This window comes from Nesoenas mayeri (genome assembly GCF_963082525.1).
Source record: "Nesoenas mayeri genome assembly, chromosome: 6".
Classification (NCBI taxonomy): Eukaryota; Metazoa; Chordata; class Aves; order Columbiformes; family Columbidae; genus Nesoenas; species Nesoenas mayeri.
The window spans coordinates 32479019-32494718 of NC_137545.1; the positions used below are offsets into that span (position 1 = coordinate 32479019).

Genomic DNA, 15700 nt, shown 5'->3' on the forward strand with positions numbered 1-15700 from the left:
GGCTAAAATACACTGAGTAAAAAAACAATTATAGAAAAATTGCACTGCAGTCAAGCACAAGTTGGGAATACAAGCACAGTAAATACACATGCAGGTGTAGCTCACACTGGCCAGGTGGGCACCACACTGTTTTTAATTCAGTTGCTACAAACACGGCACAACAAGCTATTTCTAAGAAGCAAGCCAGAGAACAGAGTCACAGCAATGGTCGTCCTTGATAAAGCAGAGGCAATTCTTCCTTCGAGGCTCCTCTACCGCCAAAAGATGTCCATCTCCACCCCTTTATGTTCTTTGGCAGAGTCGCCATTCAGAACTAAATCCCTCCTTCCCCTTTGTGGGCTCCACTGATGGATGTGACAAGACTTCTAAGCAGCCTCCTCTCACTGTTTTGTACAATGATTTCTGGAGTAGGAGGTTCAAAAACCCTTCCAATGGACCAGCCCATATTCAGTACAAAATCAATTTACCATGGCTATAGTCCCCTTTGTATTTCTGCATCAAGCAAGGCGATTTTATTCTCCTTCATTTTTCTGCTCTGGGTTTACTTGCCATTGTGCCTCTTTGAAGCTCACTGCTATGTAAAGATGTTAGGGGTTCTCCACTATACATTTTTTTGTGTTCCCTCCCCTGCTGCTTCAGAAACAGACCGGACAAATCCTGCACAGTCAACTGAGTGCATTTCTGTGCACCCACGTTCAGAGTTCAGCTACAGAAAGCAAGCTTCCCATATATGCTTCAAACCAAAAATGTAATCACCGAAGCACATGTGAAACCTCTGTGTATTATCAGCTTTCTAAAGTGGGGAAATCTTGCATTCTTTATTCCTCTCCAGGTTACATCATTGAATATACTTGTTCAGCATTTATTTGTTTGCTTTGAGAAGGAGCTAAAATAAGTTTGAGGAAATGCCCAATTTGGATCTGATTCTCCCAACAATTAGGCTGAGATTCAGGAATCGATATCAGCACATCCTGCAGTATTAAAGAGACTAATGAAGAACTCAAGATGACATTTTCACTGTTCTGTGCCTCCTGTTTTTCTTTAGGGAAATCACATCTATTGCATTAGAGGGGGCCTAATACACTTTCGGATGACAAACACTGCAATATATTCTCATTAAAATTGTGTGAGATGTTGAACATGGTTTGAGTCCCGTCTTAGCTTGAAAAAAGGAGGCAGCATACAATTAAACAAATAAATGTGCATACAATTCAATGTATCCTATCAATATTCTTTTCTGGCCATGCACTTTAGCTTGGTGTAGTACAACGAAAAGGGAAAAAAAAGGTACTGGAAATCTTTAATTAAGTGAAAGATGTATTATTGAGATCAAATGAAAGCTTTGAGATTACTTTAATTAGCCAAGGCAAGTTTCATGCAAGCCAAAGAAACTGGGAAAGTTTTGCAAGGCAGGCTGAAAACAGAGATCCTGCCCGAGCCTGCCTGTACCACGGGAATTTCAGTGAAACTAGACTCTCTCTCCTGTTTTTCCCCATTTTAAAGTAATAGTTTTTGAGCTTCAAGAACATGGGCAAAATATTCTAAATCCTCAGCTTAAAAGGAGTCTTTGTACTTTGCCTGTTTAATACAGCAGATGTATGTCTGAATTTCCGTTTGTTTTTCAGGCCTAGAGAAAGGATCCAGGCTCCTCTTCCTAGATACCAGGATTTTTACATGTACTGTAGAAGCACATTAAGTACTCAGCTGCACTCTTGCTAGGCTTTTCTGCTTAAAATTAAATAGCAGTCCTCGCCCTAGTGAGCCTGAATCCTAGGGTTAAGATGAAAGACAACGTATGGCTGAAAAACAGGCAGAAAGAACAAGGAGCAGCAAGATGACTGGTATTTGCAATCGGAGAGTACACATGGTGCACAGACAAGAGTGGTGCAAGCTTCCCAGGGAAGTTTTTGGCAACACACCTAGATTTTGACCTTTAGACTCTCTGGCTTCTCTGGGGTTTGGTGCTCAGTATCACAAACTGTCAGAAAATGTCATTTCTGATAAATCACTACTAACCAAGAATAAGTACGATCTTTCCAATGTTACCAGGCTGGGCTGGAAGAAGAAGTCAGTGATGAAAAGTCCCCCATATTTTTGATGAAACAGATTTTGCTATTTTTTTAATTGTTCTATGGCTACATTGTGCATTACATATCTGCTTTCCTCTGCCAGGTGCCTAATGCTCTTGATAAGCTAATTACAGCCTTCTGCTTATTTCATGTCAAGCTTAACTCCCCAGTCTGAGCCTAGCTTGCAGTTCTGGCATGTTTTTTCCTCAATCTGAGACCATCTGTGCTCCATCAGCAAGGAACACTTAAATACAGAGAAAATGAAGAACCAACAGTGCTGAATTCCCTGTGCACTGCCCCCAACTCCTCTCCCCAGCATTTCCAATTAAGTGTGAAGCCAACATCCATCCAGTCCCAAACACACTGGAAGGTTTTGAGCAGCCTACAGTTGTCTACGGATGCAGCAACACTGTCAATGGGTAAATGAGAAGCCAGAAAGGACCTGAATCTCTCCATTTCTTTACATGAAAATCTTCATATTTCAAATACTATCACATTGCCAGCAATACATGCAGTGGCTAGAGTTCAGCACTTGATCAATGTAAAATCAAATACTTGTCTCAGAGAAGCACAAGGAGTCAATTTGGGAAAAAAGCAACGGCGCTGATTTATCAAAACCCCAAAGATATTCCTCAAGTCTTATGTTTACTGCTACAAAATAGAAGAGCACAACAGTTTAAAATCAAAAGAGAACTGCAACATTAGGAACAATGGTTCTCCTTTCCTGTGCCACTATTAGTTCAAGTGTTTCAAAGCCCTATTGTCCCAGCTGGACACGGTCCCTGCTGCTGCTGCTGGAAGCTGTGTGGAGCATCAACCCACCCGGCTTCCTCCTCAGGCTGCGAAACAGATGCCTTCAGCCACCCTGCTTGGTCTGTCACAGTTTGCCTTGCTTCTGCCTCCTCTTTTCCAACACCAGACGTCAGCACCTGATGCCTTAGTGAGCTCTGCCAAGATTCATCTCAACAAGGAATTTATTTGCTCCTTCTCCTGCAAAGAAGCCTCTGATGCAGTGTCTTCTATTCCTTCCTTCCAGCTCCTCTGTTCTCTTCTCCAGTCTGCACTCTCCTGCCAACCCAGGATTTATTTTCCAATTTCCTTCAGTCTGAGTCCTGCCCTCACCTTCCTCCTGCCACCTGGCTCTTCTCTCACTTCCTCTCCAGCACATTTGCATTTGACCTCTACCAAGGTCAAAGATTCCACAAATTAGTTTTGAACATATACCTTATAATTAAGATGAGGGAATACAAAATGATTCTCTAACAGGACTAATACAGCATACTTCTTTGTGCTTCTGCTAAATTCTTTTTAGTGGTTTTCAGCATTTTCACATTTATCTTGTATTAAAAAAATATATTTTTCTTTTTTCTGCCTTGTTCTTAAACCCTCAGTAACTGATCTCACAGCAAAAGCCACCAAATTTGTAACAATTATATTAGCCACATACTTTCTTTTCTCCTGTCACTGTGTTTACCACTACTATGTTTATGAACCATTGATCATTCCTTCCTGCCCCATGCATCAAATCCCTCTCCTCTTGGGCAACTGCAGTTTGTCTCTTAATACTTCCAGGCTGATTTAAGAACTTTTTTGTCATCCTTAACAAAGCTTAAATCACTTCTCTCAGAACAGCCTTGCAGCCTATTCGAATGGCTGCAGCCCTGATAGTCCTTCTTCTTTACTTATAAGGAATTAAAACACTCTTTTTCAAAAACCTCAAAAACCATGCTTTGTCTCCTGAGGTGGTTAATTAATAATTAAAACATTGTGTGGAACTTGATTCACATTCCTGCCACAGAAGTGTTTCCCATGAAAACATATTTTTATTAACCCTGCCCCCAAATTCTTTCCAAGCTGTTCTTTTTTTTAAACAAATTTACAGAATTATTTATATTCTAAGTATTTTCATCTGAAGGGATTTTTTTTCATTTTTCCCCTACTACACACCAACTACTCTACTTTTACATTAAAAGGTTTTCATTTCAGAAGTTTAGACAAAAGTAGTGAAAAATGGGTCCATTTTAAATGTGAACACGCTGAAGTTGCATAATTGCTTACCTAGAAAGCAGAGGTGAAGAGAAAATCTGCTTAATATTACATGCACTATGAATCAGAATATAACAACTTTGCAGACTCATGATTAAGGCAAAATCCCTATATTTACAAGTGAATATCACCGTGTGTAATACTTAGGTCTTAAAACAGCCACATATTTCAAAGCACTTCAAAAGGACAAATATCATTATCTCAGGTTCATATGTGGAGAAATGAAAGCCCTGACTGGAGAGGGCTGGCAAATACCTTCCCTCCCCACAGCTGTACAAGGGAAGCAACTAGCCCATGCTATACAAACTCTCCTCATGGAGAACATGCATTTTTTCAGTGTATCTCCTTCCACTGAATTGCCATGCTTGGTCTTCTCAATCTCAGAACAGCCTCTCCTCAGTCACATTAATGATAACAACATATCAGGTAGCTATCACAGAATCACAGAGTGGTTGGGGTTGGAAGGGACCTCTAGAGATCATCTAGTCCAACCCACCTGCTGAAGCAGGCTCACCAGAGCAGATCACACAGGAATGTGTCCAGGCAGGTTTGAATGTCTCCAGAGAAGGAGACTCCACAGCCTCTCTGGGCAGCCTGTTCCAGGGCTCCAAAACCCTCAAATAAAAGAAGTTTCTCCTCATATTCAGATGGAACCTCCTGTGCCCATTGCCCCTCATCCTATTGTTGGGCACCACTGAGAAGAGCCTGGCCCCATCCTCTTGACACCCACCCTTGATTGGTACGTTTGATAAGGTGCCATCTCAGCCTTCTCCAGGCTGAACAGACCTAGCTATAGCCACAGTGCAGCAACTTTTAGATGAGAGAAGCATTTCAGTGACAGTAGAATACCTGTAAGATCATTGTTCCTATTGACCATTCAAGCTACGGTGGCACCCAGCAACTCATTTATACCCCACATCCCTCACCCTCCTCCAGTGGGACAACCCAACCTTCCTCTCCTATTGCCTACCCATTAGCTGGTAACTCATAGCACCTGTGACTGACTGATGTTGTTTAGCTGGAGGTTTGCTACTCCTCTTGTGAGCCCTGAAGAAAAGCTTCTGAGCCTGAATACTTGCCATCTTCATCCAACCAAGGCAGCTGGACATACCATAGACACAGTCAAGTTTGTGACTGTTTACTCATCCATCCTCTTAGCACATGGATTGTGCTTTCCTTCCTCAGCCTGGGGAAGTCAGGTGAGACCCAGGAGGCCAAAGCTCTTTGGGGCTCTCCAAGGGATCAGGCAAGCGGTGCTGAGACAGGACTGATGTCCTGTGGGAGCAATGAGCAAACCGTTCCCATCTCTGCTCCACAGGTCTGGGTCTCTGGTCCCAGCTGTGTAGGGCACATTAGTGACTCTGCTGTGCAGCTCCAGGCTCAGATAATCCCTTCATGTTAGCCGTTCAGAACTCTTGTGTTTAAAAGAAGCTGTAAAACACACATCAGCTAAACTCTTGCTAACAGAGCAAAGTAGGATTATTTATCTAGGGAAAAAACACACGCATTGACATGAAATGTATTTACTATAAAATAATTCTTTTTTTTTTTTCCTAAGACCTCAATAGTCAGGAAACATATAAGGTCATTCATGGGCCCTTTTAGAGAGGTGCAAATCAATAAATGGTGATTTTTCTTTTAATGCTCTCATCATAAATGACTGGATGCTATCAGGGTCAAACTTAATCCTGTGCAGTGAGCCAATGCAAGGGACGTGAATCATTTAGATCTCTTAAGCTCTGCTTTTAGAATAAAATATAGATATTTCTCTGTATTCTCAGTCTAAAAAACAAAACCAAACAAAAAAAGCACTACTGCTTTTTTTTTTTTCAATAATTGACCCAGATACTCCATTGTTCATCTTGTGAGATGCAGAGCTTTGTGTTTTCAAGGACTACACTTCTGACTTCCCAGCACGTGCAGCTCACCTCCCATACCAGGGATGGGTCAGGGTGCTGGGTCCCAGGTAGGAATCATAGAATCATTTATGTTGGAAAAGACCTTCAAGATCATCAAGCCCAACCTTTACCTAGCACTGCCAAGTCCACCACTAAACCGTCTCCCTAAGCACCACATCTATGTATCTTTTAAACCCCTCCAGGGGTGGTGATTCAACCACTTCCCTGGGCAGCGTATTCCAGTGCCCAACAACCCTGAGAAGCACTTATTATTCACAGAATCATAGAATCATAGACTCATAATAATTTCAGTCGGAAGAGACCCTCACTTCACCCAGCACACAGCCCCGAGAAGTAGCAAAGGCAGCACCGGCAGCAGCAGGGTGCTGGGACCTCTCCCCTGGCTCCCCAGTGTGCAGTTCACACCTCCACAAAGCTGGGCTTATTGAACCAGGGGAGAACCTGTGGGAGGTGTCACCTCCTCTTCAGGAGAACATGAAGCAAGAGCTGAGTCCATGAACCCTGCGCTCAGCATGTGAAACTCAGTATGTTGCTGTTGCCATATGGACTGCGCTTAGCGGAGGTGCTGCATTGAACCCGTCCTGCATTAGAGCCTTCACTGACACCTTCATCATTAGATGCATTCATCATTACAGCCTTCATCGGGGCACCCTAATTGGGACAGGAGCAATGAAGAAATGCTTTCTTGGCATTGTGGTAAACCAGCATTTGCAGCTAGAGAATAAACCTCTATCATTTCTTAAAATACTCCACATCCCTAAAGTAATAATAACAAAAACGCAGCATATTTTTATATAAATCTCAGTTTATAGAAATGTCAGTTTAGCTAAGGTGCAGCCTACAACAAGAGGCTGATTTGCCTCTTGGGAACATCTGCAGAGCTGGATTTGCTAACAGCAGCCATGGATGAATGTGTGTGTCAGGGCAGGGGACAGCCAGGGTGTAGGTACATGCGGATCCCAAACAGCCTCCTGGCGCTGGTGGAGTGGGAAGCAGTCCAGAGAGAGAAAGTGAAAAAAACAGGCAAACCTAAATATATTTTTCAAATATACAGAAGCAACATTGATGATAAGAAATGAGGAGTTCAAGGGATTTTTTTTTTTTCATTTTTTCCCCTCTTCTTTCTAAAGGAGTTTAATGGTCCTGACTGTAAGTTACAAGGAATAAGAACATTAGTCTTCATTCCCTACACATAAAATGCCTGACAGGGTTTTATCAAATAAAGAGCCCAATATGCTACTGTTATCAGTAAGTGACTTCAGCACCTAATTAAATTCTCAGTTTCTGAATCCTGCTCATAATGTTTGCTGACAAAGACCAAAACCCCTGTAGTAATTTTGGCTTTCAGGTGAGGTGAGGCAGGGAAGAAGGGAATGACAACTAACAAATTACCCAAGAACATGGGCTGGCAATCCACACCTGACAGTCATCATGCAAACCTCACTTCACCATGTGAGCATAACAGGGTAGCTCCCCCATAGATGTAAATCAGCTCCATGGCCTCCACTTGCTCCAAGAAGGCTGCCCTGCTTCATGCCGAGTATGAATCCAAACAGGTATAGCTCCAACATGCTACACAATCTTATGTACATGATCCTTCTGTCTATGGGTACATACATGTGTATATATATAAATATAGATGAAAAAAAAAAAGTGAGAACTCCCTATACCACACCTAAACACTCACTTCAGAGGGAAATTAAGCAGATCACAACAGGCAATGTACTCTGAGCCAATTCAGCAAATCTACGAATGCACATATTGAGACATATTCTCACTCGGTAGAGCATGCAGCATGTTCTTAACTCGGACAATTCTCAAAGGAAACCAGGCATTTATTTAAAGCTAAACCTGGGCTTAAAAGCTTTGCTGGCAAAAATGGACTCCTGAGCTGGGTTCTCTCAGACAAGGGGGATGTCGTGTTCAGAAATCACTTGATGCTACAGAGTGTGAGAAGAGATTTGCTTCCTCTGCTCTCTGGATTTCAGCTGATGAGTAACATCAGCACCAGGTTGGTTCCCAACAGCAGAGACTGGAGCCTGTTAAAGTGCACAGGTCCCTGCAGCAAGGAGCTGGAGAAGTGTGTCCTTCAGACATGGTCACCTCCAGACTGACATGCCTTGGTTTCTTCCCCCATCTCCAACCCCAGGTACAAATGTCTCTCTTTGATAAATCCTGGGAAGGGAGACATGCACCTGAAAGCTCCAACTGAGCTCCTGATCGGTCATTTCAAGGAAAGGTGTATTTGGAGAGCAGATTTTATTTGGGGACCTGAAACCATAAGAATAAAATGCTGATTTTGCCCAAAAGTTTGTTCAGCCAATATAAGCTTTATTCTAGAATAGCTTTAAACCTCTAGGCTGAGAGTGAGAGGTTTTAGGTGCAGCTTTGGAAGGTGATTTATGAATAGATTTATATGTTAATCTGTTAATAAAAAATGTAGCATACTGATAAAATATGTGACAATCATAACTCAGCTACGAGCCACATATTAAAGACTGCATCTGCTCTAGTAGAGGTTTTGATTATGTTTTTAAATGAAGGAACTGCATTGGCCTAAAAATAAAGAAATAAATGTTTTATCTAGAAATAGGTGCCAAATAATTCAAAGATCTATCTGGGAATCTGCAAGAAACAAATAATAAACTGCTTTTAAGAAAATTACTTCTGGAAAGTGAAGCTTATTCCTGAACGTTTCAAAATAGAGTTCCTGTCAGGCGGGTCAGAGGTACATAAAGATTGGCAAAGTATTCTCACTCCTTCCCAAAATTACTTCCCAAACTGGATTTTAAATTGGATGATAATCTCGACACTCCAACTAGATTGAAGAAATAAATATTTTCAGCAAAGTTGGGCCATGTGTTTGCACTGCATATGAATATCCAGTTGCCTCATGATTTTTGAAAAGGTATTTTGTAAAATGGGAACGGCTCTGGCTCGAGGATGTTTCTGCAAGTAAATCTGAAATATGATACTTCTTTTTACTGACAAAACTCACGGCACTTTGTAAAGGAGTGTTATATCCCTATTTCACAGGCCAGCAAACAGCAGGCAGATAAAACGGGCAGATCAACTTTCCCTCAGGCATCCACAGGCAGAGCCAGCAGTACCAATTTGGACCCTCCAAGCCCCATCTGGTACCTGCCCAGCATCTCTTGGGGATGCAAGATTCATGTATTATCTGTAAGTTTTCTGATGAGTGCCAGGGCTTTGTGGACATATTCTGAATCCTTAAAATTTCCTAGTGAAGTATTTTCACCAAATAAGATTACTTGAGTGACAATTTGTGCTATAAACTATATTACTCACTGTTCCCCATTGGGTTTGTTTATCATATTTTATTCAACTATACAGAGAACAACCAAGTTAAACTCTGCCACCTCTCCTCACACTTTTATACACTTGCAGAGCATGTTTCTCATCAGCACACGTAAATGTGGCACTACTGAGACCTAAATAAGTAGAAAATAATGCATTTAATGCTCAGTTTGATTCAAAGTGCAAAATATGAAACCTGTTCTATTTCTTGCTACGTAACATACTGAGGACTGATAGGCAAGTTTTCTTATTATTAAGTATACTTTGTTGATAGGTACTGTTGATTTCCTGGTGATTGTGCTACAGAGTTCAAGATCCCTCCAGGGACTAGCAGGGAGGAAAGTGTGTCTTAGGAGCAGCTGTGCAGTTCAAGAGCTCCATCTCTGTACCACGGATGTTTCTGCTTCTTAGATTGAGGGAAGAAAAACTGAGGTAAAACTGTACTTACCAGGAATACACTGGGTACATAGCCATGGTTCATCTGCTATAGGACCATCCAGAAATGTTTTGTCCCTATTTCAGGTTTGAAAAAATGCCTATACCAAAGCCCCACAATACCAGCAGAAATAAATTCATTTCAACAAGCTTCTGCTCAAGCCTCAGAGAGCTGATGCTGCCTAAGCACATTGCTAACTTTAAGCTTGGGTTTAAGTCTAACAACTCCAGCAGGCCTGAGAAGTTCATCAAGTTTTGCCCTAGAGACTTGGTAACATTCTCCAAGGTGCCCACATGAATGTAGGTGCTCTTATTTATGAATTTGGAGCAAAATTTCAAAATCAAATAGAGTCATGAGTTTTGTAGCATTTTCATGTTTTGCAGTGGGGTAACTGTAGATCTGCAATTGAAGCTGCAGACTCTGGCAGCCCAGGTGGTTCTGGACAGTGCGGATCTCCACAGGCAACCCTACCAAACTCAGGGTTATGACTATTGGGAAGCAATACACTCTGTTTCTGAACCTAGTCCTCAATTATTTCATCCTCAGCAAAAAATATTAGATTGCTAATTAAAGTATATTTTAATCTCAACATTTTTGTGTCTTTCTTAACACATGAAATAACTTATGTCTTCCAAATACTTTTGCAATAGGTTCACCCAATTATTCTTTCATATTCTGTTAAAATACAGTTTATTTTTAAGAAAGGCAATACGTACAGACTCTTCAAGTACTTCAAATACTATTAACCTGATGTAACGTAACTGGTCAGCATACAAACTTCACAGGGCTGGTTAGAAACTTTTTCACAAGAGATCTTCCATTAAAACAAATAATTGAAATCTAAACATTTTATGAAATTCTAACAATATCTATTACAATTATCAGATGAGAGTCCAGAAGGGAACCTTGGATCCCGAGGGAAATTTTTGTTCATAAACAGAAGGAAAAAAGATGGCCCAAACAAACCAGGTCAATTGCTTGAGATGAGAGAAATACACATTCAAATCATTTCACTTGATGCTTGAGAAAACAGCTTGACCCAGAATATTTCCATCCCAAGTAACCATGTGTCTACCTCCTTCTCTTTCAGATTTTACAAAGATATCAACAAGTCTTGCTTTCATCTCAGTGCAAAAAAGACTGGAAATCTTGGCATCTCAAAAAGGTTGGAAAAATCATTTCCCATTCAGCTCACCTGAGAACTCTGAGTTCCAGGTAAAATCAGGGTGAACAGGGGGTAGGTACTGCAGTGGGATTTCTGAAATGCCTGCCAAGCAGCCTGCTTTTAATGCACACCAGAGAATAGCATTCCTGGCTAAGAAGTCCTAATCAGCATTGTGCATTTTTAAAAATTTCTTCAAAGGCTTATGATTTTAAAATGACCTTTCCACCTACTCTGTTAATTACAAACTCCAGTATAAAACTGACTTTTCTATGGCCTCACTGTGAAAGCTGCAGATTAGGAGCTAACCTTGTTTCAGACCCATGCATAAATTAAGCATGTGCTCCAAGTGCACGTCATTTTTAAAATGTGTTCTATAAATTCTCTAATTCTTAGAGCTTATAATGCATACAAGAGGACATTTAAAGATGGAGGTGAAACATGTTTCGGGGATTTTCTTTTAAAAAGCTGCCAAAAGACTTTGGGAACAGTATCCACTTTAAAGTTATATCTCTTGTCTGCAGCAAGAATTTGAATGCTACAGGCAAAAGTTTCCAAAATGAACAGGTGTTTTTGCATACCCCACCTGGGGCATCTCGAGATGCTGATTTTCAGAAATACTTGAACAATGTGGCTCAATTTTGGCAAGAAAACCAGGTAGAAAAAAAATCACAAGTGATACTCAAAATATCTTGGCCTCAACTTCCTTCTGAATATTGACATTCAGCCAAAAATGTTTCTCACAAAAAAAAAAACAACCAGCACCACCAGTACCGAAGTTTCTCATGCAACTGTAACTCATTTGATGAAAGGTTTCTCAGGTCCCAAATGGAATTTCTGAAACACTTTTCCAAGACAAAGAGAGAGGAGGGAAAAATCTCAGAGACATTTGGTCCTGCAGAGCAGGAAAGGAGCTTGTTCTGCTTCAGTTTCTGCTCCACTCCACTCACTAGTTCTCTCTTGCTCATACTAGTTGATTTTCCTTTTTTAAATGAAAGGCCTCTAGAGTCATTCTAGAGGTAGAAGGAAAGAGTGCAGTCTTTAAAAAGTCTGGGAGCTGAAAAGGTTTCTAAAATCAGAGAGTAACAACACGGTTAACACTGGGTTTGTGATACACAATATTCATAACGGAGATTATAATCCAGAAAAAGAAGAATGTATTCCCATTGGAAAGCAGTGAATAAAGTAATGCTGTGATGAAAAAACATTATGGCCTGCTCAATGGCAGGAAATATTCATTTTCTAGTTAAAGAACAGATAACTGTCAAGGAAAACACGCATTAGGTAGAGTGAGCTAGTAAATCTACCCATTACAGAATGAGAGACTAAAGTACTGAATTTGCTGTGCTAGCAAGTGATGGTGTGGGGATATTGCTCCTGCGAGAAGCTGCTGCCACCCTTGCTGACAAGACAAATAGGAGTCATCTCCTTCAGAGGAACACCTTGGCCTCTCTTCTCCATGACAGCTGTGGGGCTGAAATGTGTCTTTTCCCCCCAGAGACACTGCAGCCTAGGGGTATAGCTGATTGCACAGGAACACTCAGTGAAAAACAGCTTTATACTCGGCCTAACCCTCCTGCAGAGAGGTATATTCCTCACACTGCCATGCCTTGCCCCACAACCAAGGTATCCTGCTGTCTCTACAGAGTGTGCTCCTCATGTTCTTGCCCTCACCTCACGGAAGTACAACTGCAAGGGAGCAGACATCTGTCAACACAATCCTGCACCTTGAAGCAGATTTAGCACCACTGGCAACCTGAAGAGTAAGTCCCATGAGCAGAAATAAATCAGACCACAATTTCAAGATGAAAAACTATCCCCAGATCAGGCCTGACAAGATCCACACTGTATTTTACAAGCAAAGAGCATACACAAACCAACCCAAATTAGCATTGCAATTACTTCTTAAACTGCAGCCCCTGCAGAACTAGCTGCAAATTCCTTGCATTTCTTGTCTTGCTTTCTGATCTGATCTTTAAAATGATGCATGGAGAGGGGAAGGTGGAAGGGGGTGCCTCTAAGCTGCATCATGTGCTTTATGGCGACAAGCCAAGCAGCTACTTAGGCAACCATTAGGTCGGGAAACAATCGTTTCCATCATTCCCAACACGTGTGTCAACATAATTCCATGCTCTCTTTGTCATGCAAAAAGTTTTGGCAAAGTGACCGGATACACCCAGAAAGCAGGAGCAGACTAAGCTCATTATGTTAACCGGAGATCCCACAGCATCCTCCAGTGCCATAGAAGCAGACTTCCCATGTTTTGCAGTGTAGGAAAGGAAACTCGCGGCACTGAAAAGGGCCCAAGCCAAGCCCGGCTTCACAAGCGTGTGAGGGAGATTCACAATCGGGTTTCATGGCAGGGGATCCCTCGTCTGACAAGCACAAGAGGCTGTGTCGGGCAGGGTGATAACAGGCATTTAGATGGTATGACACCTCCCATAACTGCAGAGACTTCCCTCTCCCGTGTGCTTACTGGAAGCTTTCCAGCTATGCCAGAATGGCTCCGCAAGGGGAAACTACTGCCAAAGGGGAGTATCGGCTTCACTAACTCTTTATTGTTGTCATTGGTAACTCCGGACTTTGTTTTCCTTTTAAAGGAAGATTCAATGCACTCTACAACCATTAAACCTCTTTTCTTCTCTCCAGCTATACTTGTAACTATTACTAACAGCAAAAGGCTTGTGCATATCAGAATGCCTGGCAATACTGCTCCAATGGCTTCTTTGGTGGTCAGGTATAGGAGGAAGGCACTTCAATCCGTCTCAAAAATGCTGGATACATCTTTGGTACTCTAGCAGCTGTAGAAGATGGTAAATATCCCAGAGAATAGGTATTTATTTGTTTAGAGATAGGCAGTTGTGGTTTTCACTAACAATTCTTGCTGCATCTTTCAATTCCAGAGTCAGTGCAGTGGGAGGAAAGTCCTAATACTGCTGGATATTTGCCAGCTCTTTCAAACTTCAGCTGCTTTGCCTTCATTCTGCCACGGGTAACACACCTTTTTCAACCACTTTTGCCTCTTGAATGCTTTTAAGTCCAATCTTGGGTTATAGCAATGCATTCAGCAAAACACAGCTCCTCAGCAATCCATGTTCACAAAGGCCAACAACAGCTAAAAATGAGGATGGACAAGAACAGTAAAAGCTTCTCCTACATGTTGCTGACATCTCCTCTAACGAAAGCCAAGGATTTCTCTTGATTGTTGTGTTTAAGCCTGTATCAGCCACACTACCTGCTTTGTTCCTTAACATGCCATGTTTTTGGCAGATCCAGTTTCCATGCAAACACTCAAGAATCAAGAGCAGAGAGCATTATCCAAATGGACAAGTGTAGAAAAGCCCTTCCGCCAGAATTATCATTGGAGTGGGAATAAGAATCTGCTTCTGACTTTGCTTCTCTCTGCTCCATCACTCTGGGCAAATTTACACTATACAGCCTTTTGAAAATGTATATCAAATATTACAGAACATTCATTAGCAGGTCAAACAAAACAGAGTAAAAAGTGAACATACCTGAATCAGAGAAACGTTGTGTAGACTAAGTCTGAAGAGGTAGTTCCTGCATGAACAAGCAGAAAAATTACAAACTGTTAGGCTATCAAAGAAGGGAAAAGCAAGTCATAGGCTTTGGTCATTCATTTCTGCAAATAAGATTTTCTTGGACCCCTCTCCACAGAATGCAAAAACAGTTATATGCCCCTTGTTCATTGGTGTCTTAGTGAACCTCATAATAATGTTCTGAGCAGGTCTGGGGTAAAATATTCCAGAACTCACAAGGAACAACCACAATTAAATCCCAGGAAAACAGAGACTGCCTGCAAACCCTCAAAGGGCTTCAGTTGAAGTTCTGTATGGGCTCCACTTATGTTTTTGTCTGCATTCTGAGAAAACTGGGGTTGGACAGAAGCCAGCTGGAGCAGAGCTGAGTCCTATAGTATGTTCCTCCCAAGCCTGTCCTTGTGGACTCTGTGGAAAAGGAGAAGAGGACTGATACTTCTCAGCAGAACCTCTCTGCACAGAAAACCAGCAGGGAAATCAAGACAGTGAATGCAGATACTCCCAATCCTCCTGTCATCGCATCTCCACAGGCAAAGCAAGGGAATTCCTGACAGAAGTCACTGTAGCATGAGAAACCACACATCAGCTGAGCTCCTGCAACCCTCCTTTTGCATGTTCATATTCTATCACAAATAGAAAGGAACACCTATTTGCATAAACATCTATTAATGAAGCTTAGTTAACAGGATTTACCTCACATTTTTGCTTGCTAAGACAAAGCAGTTACCAGGAATCAAGTGATATATTAAGTCATACGGACTTGATTGTGTGCTTGAGGGTTTTGGCCACTTCAGAATTTTGCATCCCATCTGTCAGGGGGTCTAAAGAGCTGTGATCCTTTTCCAACATCCTTGTCACCACAAACTCCCAGAGAAGACACATTTATATTATATCAGGTGAACTGTGTTTTCAGAGGTGTCTATTTGAATTGTAGAAAGTGCAGCTTTGATCATATAACGTCATCTGCTCTGGAAGTGCCAGTATACAGACATTCCCCTACCTAGTAGAAATGCAAGTTCCAGTTTTAGGTCAGTGAAGCCAGAGAAGTCACTGGAAAGCTCCTATACTGATGAGAAAGTCCCAAGGACTCTTCTGAAGAGCCTTGTTTAGGGTATGTAGTCAGCAGCACACTATGTCCAAGCAAAGAAAGTAATTCAAGCTTCAACATATGAGAAATTCATATTGAGCCA

At 41.6% G+C, this 15700-nt stretch overlaps 1 protein-coding gene across 1 annotated transcript in view; it reads right to left on the reverse strand.

Moving 5' to 3' along the window:
• The window catches only part of SEMA5B (semaphorin 5B), a gene marked incomplete at its 5' end in the record, with an annotated part of 133026 nt that overhangs the window by 88875 nt on the left and 28451 nt on the right, over positions 1 to 15700 (reverse strand). Inside the window, one exon of the mRNA XM_080346504.1 lies at positions 14466 to 14511. Within this exon, the coding sequence (XP_080202630.1) occupies positions 14466 to 14511 (46 nt within the window). The remainder of the gene's footprint in view (positions 1 to 14465; positions 14512 to 15700) is intronic.